This window comes from Mercenaria mercenaria, chromosome 5 (genome assembly GCF_021730395.1).
Source record: "Mercenaria mercenaria strain notata chromosome 5, MADL_Memer_1, whole genome shotgun sequence".
Classification (NCBI taxonomy): domain Eukaryota; kingdom Metazoa; phylum Mollusca; class Bivalvia; order Venerida; family Veneridae; genus Mercenaria; species Mercenaria mercenaria.
This window is the reverse complement of record NC_069365.1, coordinates 53,044,402-53,053,713: the sequence shown is the minus strand read 5'-3', so window position 1 is coordinate 53,053,713 and position 9,312 is coordinate 53,044,402. Positions and strand designations below refer to the sequence as shown.

The following is a 9,312-nucleotide window of genomic DNA, read 5'->3' as shown; positions in this document are numbered from 1 at the left end:
ATATAAAAACCAAAACCAAGTACATTTTAATGTACATCAATACAGACAGAAACAAAGATTAATCTTTTAAATAAATCTTCAGTTTATCTTATTTCATGGTATAAACCGTTTTGTGATTAATCTACAAGTATTTAATCCATGTTTGGTAAGTTTTCATACCGTTCGAATTAAAACTAAGTAATTGAATATGCAATGGGATTATTTATATCGACAACAAAGAGATTGACAGCTTAAGTATCCAGACTGATTTTAAATCTTGAGTTATGTTAAGTTAAAAAAATATGAATGAGCATTAACGTCATACTTTCTAAAATTTAATTTCTAACTTCGATAAACTTTTATATTCCTCAGGTCTTTAGGCCTTTTAATTTTGATTTCATCTAACAAACAAGACAAATGGATACAACCTTTCTTTCATTAATACGTTCTTCTTTATGTATTTTCCAGTCTAAATCAACTGCACAAAAAGGGAAGTTATAACAAAGATTCTCTTGATTAACTGGAACCGTTGATTCCAAATTAACATAATATAAAAAAAAACTCTATAACCTTGATGAGTGGGGTTCGTGGGTAGTGCACTGGCTTCTTAAGAGGAAGATCATGAATTAAACCCCAATCGGAGACTTGCCAAGCCATATGAATTTAGTAATAGTCCTCCGGATGGCCGGGGCCTCTGACGTCAAATCACTTGTCCCTCATTGATGTGGGTTCAAGCATCACTCGGGGCGTTGAATTCTTCATTTTAGGAAGCCATTCAGCTGGCTTACGGAAGGTCGGTGGTTCAATCCAGGTGCCCGCCCGTAATGAAATAATGCACAGAGGGAACCCGATGTCTTCCTCCACCATTAAGCCGAAAAGACGCCATATAATTGTGACTTATAACTGTGTCGGTGCGACGTTAAACCCAACAAAGCAAGCAATAGTTTTCCGGGTGTGATTTTGGAATAACAAAGACAAAGGCAAAATAGAAAAAGGAACATTCGAAGAATGCTTTAACACTTTACTCGACGTCTTATGTTAGCACTTTACAGTATGAAAATCTAAGAACCAAAAGACATTTCTAGTATGTAAATATTCGCATAAGTGACGAATATAAATACTCAAATGCAAAATGTGAGATGCGCCAAACAAATTGGCGCTACAAGCGCGCAATAATGAAAATTGTGTTGTATAAGACTGTTTTACAGCTGCTGGACATATCGACGGTCGTGTTAATACCTGTTTTTGTCTATAAAAGTGTGACAGAACTTCTCCCAAAGCATGCATTTTAGTGAAGAATCAATAGAAAAAACGTTTGCAACATACTTGGACAACCTTATCAAAAAGAAAATTCTGACCTTTATATCGATTGTTACAATTGTGTTTGTTTTAAACTGACAAATACCCCTTAAATAAAGACAACATGTGCTTTCATAGGATTAAAATCCCAGATTTGGCATAGGAAATATTCATTTTTTTCATTCAGTCAGTAAATTTTCGGTAAACACCTCTATGATAAACAAGTGGTACTGCCCAGTTTGAAAGATGGACCAGTCCATTTTAGAAATTTAGCAGGGTAATGGTTAAAAGGTTGTAATATCTGATTTAATAATAAAATCATTAAAACAATCAGTTGGAAACAAAGAACGCAACTGAGCAGCAAAATAACAACAGACTCCAGTTGACTGAGGGACAGAAATGTACAACACCCTTCGAGTCAAAAATTGGCACCGGCTTTAGCAGAAATATAGTATTCAGATACATTGATTGGACCCCATCATCCCAATGGACCAGACAATGTAACCTTCAATAAGGTTTCTATTGTGACAGTTTATAAAATGAAGATCCTTTGGAAGTAAGGTAATAGTAGCAGTCTAGGTTTGATCTTGGTAATGAAACCCCTCCCCCATCGCTCCCTTAATAAGATTTACTATCCTTCCACTTTCCACTCTAATTTAGTTCAAAATTTATAAACAATGATGATGAAATTTACTACTAATGTAAAGTATCCTGTCAAAACTGGTTTTGATGATAAATTAAATACTAATTAAATCAATACGTGTTAGAACAAAAGTTGTTGTACCACTAAATTAATGAGTATTTTTGCAAGAACATGACGAAAGACATTGTTATGATAATCAAGCAGAACTATTTAAAGTCCACTCCATGTCGCAGATATTATGGCTGTCAGTGCTACTGCTAATGGGCCCAGAAAGCTGAAAATAAAAAATTTTCATACCCTCAAACTCCTCAGATTCCTTCTACAGGTACAACAATATACAGACAAGCGTGGGTGTAACCAGATTATGACAGGATATTTCCAGTGAGTTCTGGTACAGAAATGGACGTGAAAAAATCGGCGTTTGTTTAGAATAAGCCTAAATTGTCCAACATACACATTTGAGGAACAAGTGTTCTGCATAATTTTCGTTGCACATTACGAGGGTTCAACGCAATAAGGGCGTATCTACATATAGTTATTATATGTAGATACGCCCTTATTGCGTTGAACCCTCGATTTGATCATTTCCAGAACAACTAAACTGTACCATGGCCATTATAAAAACTAAATTGAGGTCTTTTTAAATCAACGTAAGAAAATGATTAAAAGCGTCTGCGAAAAATAGGACAACTTTGAACTAGAGGTTTAGATACTTTAAAATGTCCATATACATCAAGTTGTTTAATCTGCATTAATATTTTCATATCTCAGTTACTTCATGTGCATTTATCATTATAAAACAGCCGACGCTTAATTAGTAGGAGTGGACAAGAGCAAAGTACTTCATATGCTCATAGCATAGACGTAATGTTGGCTAATCTCATACTTACGACAATGGACCCGTGATGGCAATCGGCAACTTCCGTGCGATAACGTACCCTTCGTATGCGACTTCGGCAACTTTCGGCCATTTTTCATAACAACCGGAAAATCCCAATATCGCATACGGAGAATACTTGCCCGAACGGAAATTGATGAATGTCATTACATCTCCACTACCTTTATCACTCAAAACAGGGGTATAGATTAAGGACCGAGATAGTATCTAGAAATGGAAATACGGTAGATAAACATTAGTGATGGGCCGACAATCGGCGACAATCGAATAATCGTCGGCGTTGCATTCATGAGCGCGATCGCCGACTTCACTTTTCCCTGACCGACTAATTACTTGGAACCCCAAACGGATAATTAAGTTGTTTCTGACCTTTTTCTTTCTAGTCTTTACTGTTCTTTGGGGCAATTACGCCAAGGGAAAATACTCTACGTAAAAATGGCTTCCTCCAAAATCTCGAAAGAAATTGAGTTTATCTGTGATCACCCAGATTTAGGAAGATATATGGCTTTTACAAAATAAAGCCGGAAAAACCATCAACCTAAACTCTTGACAATAGTATGGCAGTATGCATAGCATGCTGTAAGAATTACGCAAGCATATTAGCAAAGGTATTTTCAATTTTTGATTTTGTGGGATTGAAATCATTCCAGTCGTTATTAAGAATTAATAAATCGTTAATACGTTTTTGCTCCATATGATTTTAATTTAATAACACAATATATCACTGGATAAGAGTCTCTGGTGAAATTGTGACCAGTACCTGATTTGAAGTTTACTTTTTTGCTGTTAACTTACTTATGTTTATGAAGGGATACAATAGAAATAGGATATTTGATGTCTGTGTGGCTCATTTCTTAAGTGATGACATAAAACATACAATGTGAGGTGAACTTACAGATATGCAACTAGAGTAACCGATTATCCGATTATATCCGATTAATGGAATCGGTTGGCTTGTCCGATTATGCCGATTAATCGGTTGGCAAATCTTACCGATTTGCCCATCACTAATAAGCATTAACTAGCGCAAAGGAACATTTCAGACAAGTTTATTTAAATAAATGTTAAAACGTTTTATTCAAATGCATTAAAACAAAATTACAGAAAGATAAAACAAAACATTCAAACATCATAAATATATATCACAGCTGTTTTAAACGATAACAACATACTAGGGTCGGCATATACTGCTGCCCAATCTGATTAGATAAACAATATCCCTTGGGGAAAATACTAAAATAAAAATCAACCACACATGGTCCGATGAAGCAAATCATGTATTTAGCAAAGTTTGCAGCGACAACAATCATCTATGCATTAATTATTTTGCATACGACAAGTGTGCATCAGATGTAGACATTTTACTTTTTATTGTTTTTAAGGTTATATGGCTTCAGTGAACCCATTCTGATGAATCAGTCCCTTTTCTCCAAATCGGTTAAATTGACAAGGTGTATGCCAAGAAAAAAAAATCAGCATTTGTTTTCCAGATGGCTATCTAAATGCGTATGAACAACGCAAAACACACACGTTAAATTCCTCTACACTTAAAACAATATATACGAATTTCTTATGTAGTAACAATATAAAATATTTAAGGTACTGATCTTCGTGATCAACTTCCATTAATAATAATGACAAAATAACAAAAGAAACTTCCTCTATTGTGAACGAGATGCATCAATCTATCATTGACAGATGTTTAACAGAAATTGAGTATACATCTTCATTTTATAATAATCACAATTAAGGACAGGTTCTGCTTTTTACATCGGCAATTCTTGTTGAATTCGCACGCGAGAATGCTATAGACTTTTAAAAAACGATTCTTTAAAGTGTGTGCAGTGTTAACTCAATGATGAAGTGCTAAATTATTCCAAATAGGTTTGTGATTATTTGAATGGTGCCATAAGTTTGATGCTCGTTGCCAAAGGTTTTCATCTGATGCAGGGTCTTTCACTGGAGCAATGAAAGCAGAATTTTCACGTTCCAACCTCATTCCAACTGCAGATTTTCCACTTCTGGCTTGAGAGAAAGAGGGTGTCCCTGGAGGCTGGAAAACGAGTATAAAACAGCATTAACGTCTATTTTTAATAGATATCAGATGGTTTTACTGCAATATAGAAACGCATTACAATTTCATAGGTTTAATGAATCGAAAGCTTTTTAATGGAAATTTTCTTTTCGTTTGTTTAATTACTGTAAATTAGCACATGCAGTATGGGTTTCATATATGTAAACAGGAATATTTCTATCTTTATCATGGAAATATTTCAATATGTATTTACTAACCGTGTCAGACTTTGATATCAAGTTTAAATTAATATCTATTAAATTTATATATTTTAGTTTAATACATGAAGAAAAATACTGTTGTAGTTAACTGCTTCCATGACTTCAACCCCGTTCTTGCGCCCATGTGTTTGAGTAATATTAATTCCCCCGAGCAAAGGACACACCTGAGTCTTCCTAGAATATTTGACTTACCTTGTCGTCTCTGTGGTCGAACGGGTCCTCCTTAAGTGAGGGTATGGTGAGGGCTTCAGGGTGTTCTCTCCGCCGTCCGCTTCTTGCCCTTTTTTCGTCTTTCCAGAATTCTTCCGCCTTTTTGAAGCTTTCTTTTTTGTCTTGAACTTCTTCACTCTATCAAGAGAAAACTTGTTATTCATTGCGCATTTTTTATTTATTCAGTCAGTCAGTCAGTCAGTCAGTCAGTCAATATTTTAGCTAAATTCTGTTAATTGTCGCTATCAAACTCTTCCAAGTCAATACACTTTTATGAAACAATCAATTTTTTTTTTGGAGTATAGTGTGGAACATTTCCTTATTCTAATTCTAGTAAGCTATAATGCCAAAAGGTCTTACACTGTTGCACTTGCAGACAGGTCGCAGTAATTTGAGACAATATGTGACTATTTGAGACACCTTCTATTTCAGCAATAAAACAGTTCATTTAAAAATACCTTCTCTATAACTTAAAATGAATAAAACACGGATAGCATACAAAAGTAGCTTATCTGTCGTCTGCAGTTTTATTTTTAGCCTCAGTGGGTCTGAGCCCCGTTTAGTCGGTTATTAACTGATAATGTTGATACGTCATCCCACGTGTCTCAAAACGCCCCAAAAGAACACATTTAGTGTCTTTTCACCATTAAGAGCCCAAACTCATAGAGAAAGATATGTGAAAATAAATGCAAACATTAGAACTGCAGATTAACTTTTTGATCAGTATATTAAAAGAGAATGTTCCAAGACAATGCTAGTATGAACGTACATCTCCTTGTATTTCCATAGGATGTCGGAGCCTTGGTGTTCTTTTACGATTTTTTCGGGCACTTTCGGCTGGGGGGTCGCCAAAGCGGCGGCGCTCTCCTGATGCCGATGCTGTTGAAGATCCTACAGAACAATATAATTTGTAACTGTAATCTCTAAGTTGTACAATTATATTCGACGGTCAAAAATAAAAATTTATTTTTAGTAACAACAAATGTCGAATATATCTTGAAAGAGTCTGAGAATATCTCACCATGTTTCACGGCAATAATCATGTCAGAACATAAGATTCAATCGTCAAGAGATCATTAAAGTGAAAGGCAATGTTGTTCTTATATTATTTCTATTTGCTAGAATTTATTAAATCATTTACAGAAGTGGAAGAATTTTCAAAATCTACTTAAAAATGAGAAAGATATGAGCATGTAAATATTTGATCAAAATGGCGGCCATTTTGTTTCCATGGCAACTAAAAGCAAAATGGAGGAGATATTAAATTTCTAGATACATATATGAGCTGTATTTACTTATTTCTGTAAAACAATATCTCTACTTTTTCCTAACTATAATATACGTAATTACCATGTTTTTTTTTATCTTACACTCAAGAAACATATGAAATTAATCTATTTAAAGGGCTTGAGGATGGCTTTCATATAAAAGTAACATATTGTTAGGCATTCCTTGCCCTTTAAATGAACCTAAAATGTCTTCAATATTGCGTACCTTTATCTGGTCGTTGAAGGCCTTCACTTCCTTTTCTGTCCACCACGTATTTATCACTGGGTGCGGCTCGTGCGGCCTTGGCGTTCTTCGCGAGCTGAAAAATATAATGAAACAAACACAACTGCAAGACACGCCTCAATAGGAGAGTCGTTATTAAGTGGGTAAAGCAGCTGTATATATCTGAATATTTTGGCAATACTTAACAACGCTATTTTGCTGACGAATCCTTGTTACACAATACTTGAAATTACATTTCATTTGTCTAGTATATAAAGTTATTATATATTCGTGCAGTTTATACATTTTACATTAAAATGTGACTAGAAATTCTTGGCACATGCTTTAATATTGTCCGCCTGTCCGAAAGCTGTACATGCATCAACGTTTCTGCTCAAAGACAAAAAACCAAAAGACGTAAAAATGTCGGTCATAAGCAAGGGTAAGTTTTGACGAGTTTAACACAGTATTAAAGAATGCGCCATAATTTCCATTATAAATGTTGTGCTCTTCTGTGAGATATAGTAATCACTCCATTTCAGCTTTAAGATTTTCCTTCCCTCGTTTTCATTTTGAAATCAGTAATTACCAACACGTGAATTTCGTGAATAAATATTTGTATTACGAAAAACGGTTATATTTTCAAACGTCGCGATAATGAGGTCATAAAATCACGATATTTCGATAGTTCTTTAGATTTTTTACTGTAACAGAGTGATTGCCGTATTTTGTATAGGTTGTAGGGTACCTTTGTGTGAATTTTTAAGCCAAAAAGAAGCCCACTTTACTAAACATGTGTTAATAGCAAACATAGACACATCGTCATTTAAATATCCCATGCTTGAAAGTGAGCTTTTTGAAATCAAATATTGACAAAATCTACTAACATATCAGCGTTTTAGATTTCACAGCCTTGAAAGTGTGCTTTTTGTAAGAAAACAATGACAAAATCTATTGAAATATTAACATTTATGGTAGGTACTCTACAACTTTGTGAATTAGCAAAACCATGAATCCTAGTCAATTAGTTTCAATCACCTTTTAGATTTAATGGTAGCAGGAGTGGAATTTCCCTGGCTTACCCTTGCTTTTATGACCTCATTTTCAATCTCTTTCATTTCTCTTTCAATTTTCTCCCTATGCTCTCTTTCTGCAGTTTCCGTTTCCTGTTTCTTTAGTCGATCTAAAAATGGAGTTTCTCTTACACTACTGCTTCGCGTCTTTGAACCTGATTTTACTCGAACGCCCTTTACGTTCTCTTTCGCTGAACGGACTCGTTTCTTCTTCTTCCCATGTTTTTTTAGTTTTACTTTCTTGATACCGTCAGCTCTTCTTTCATCGTCAGATTCTGTTTCAGTGTCATTGATTTTCTTATATGCGATAGTTGGTAGCGTTGCTTCTTCTGGCTGGATGACAGGTGTAAATGCCCTTGATAATCGAGGAAGGCCTAACTCGTCATCAATCTCATCCATGTCAAAACCACTATCTTTTTCTTCTTTTTGGAAACTTTTCTTTTCAATAGCTTTTATTTCTTCATCAGTAAAATGAAGTTCATTTTTCTCGTCGGTTGATATTGGTAGAAACGTTGATGCAAGTGTAGCCTCGTTTTCGCTTTCAATAATTACGTCATCAGATATATAATTTACCTCGGGTTCCTCAACTGGTGCAACTCCTTGCCTCCTATCACCATCAAGACCCCCTAAGCCGCTCCCACCTCGTGACGTCATAGATATATGTATTGAATTTTCTCTGCGAACTCCTAATTCATCTTCCACATTCACTTTAACATCGCCGTTCATGGCACGTGGTGTTTTAGAGCCAGTTACTCTACCATCTCTATATAAGTCCCCGTTTACTAGTCTTTTATTTGCTGGCTGTGCTTTCTGTAAAGGAAGTTTGTCGACTTCACGTTGTTTTCTCTTTTTGTAGTAATACCAAAGTAGAACACCACAAACAATGATGATAATAAGCAATAACAATCCGACTGCTAATCCTGCCGCCGACGCCATCGAAATGACGCTCGAAGAAGTGTCGTAGGCTTTGAGAATAGAAAAATAGGGTTTTAATGATGGCACCAGTATGAGTACCAGAAGTAAAATACAGTTAGTAGTTTGTCTGAATTATCATCGAAGTATACATTAAAAGTGGAAGCGAATGTTTTAATATTACCATTCAATACATATATATTCCTATTGATATGGTGACTTTATACATTAGGAGTTCTGACTCGTTTCTGATAACGCATTATAGAAAACACTCAAAATCTTTATTATTTATTGAATGTCTCAGACTGTTTTCTGTGAATATCTCAAAAATTCTAATAAATCATTATATACGAGTTACGTAAGTATATTATTCTATAAGCAATTTATTTAACAGGGTTTAGCTATCTCGATTTATCATATACAATTCTTCCTTTTTTAGTAACTACATAATGTTCTATGAATATGATTTATGTAAGCATCTGCATCTAAGTTAGTCAGTCGTAAACCATACT

General features: G+C 34.8%; 1 protein-coding gene across 2 annotated transcripts; it reads right to left on the bottom strand.

Annotated features, from left to right (window-relative positions):
* Positions 1–3,426: 3,426 nt before the first annotated feature.
* Positions 3,427–9,275, bottom strand: LOC128557479 (uncharacterized). Of its 2 annotated transcripts, none has more exons than XM_053544871.1 (5): positions 8,462–9,257; positions 6,819–6,912; positions 6,094–6,215; positions 5,307–5,462; positions 3,427–4,872 (listed from the first exon to the last, which is right to left on the bottom strand). In XM_053544871.1, exons 1-5 carry the CDS (start codon positions 8,822–8,824, stop codon positions 4,672–4,674), a joined length of 936 nt encoding a protein of 311 aa, XP_053400846.1. In that variant the 5' UTR covers positions 8,825–9,257; the 3' UTR covers positions 3,427–4,671. The 2 variants fall into 2 exon arrangements, with proteins under 2 accessions (XP_053400846.1, XP_053400845.1); XM_053544870.1 differs by having other exon boundaries at positions 4,679–4,872; positions 7,854–9,275.
* Positions 9,276–9,312: the final 37 nt, after the last annotated feature.

Bases quoted from the DNA above. Each gene is read 5' to 3' on its own strand.
- LOC128557479 (XM_053544870.1), bottom strand. From the start codon at position 8,824: ATGGCGTCGGCGGCAGGATTAGCAGTCGGATTGTTATTGCTTATTATC. The intron at 5,463-6,093 runs GTACGTTCATAC...TTCTCTTGATAG, and splicing joins CTATGGAAATACAAGGAGAT to AGTGAAGAAGTTCAAGACAA. The intron at 4,873-5,306 runs GTAAGTCAAATA...CTCGTTTTCCAG, and splicing joins TCGACCACAGAGACGACAAG to CCTCCAGGGACACCCTCTTT.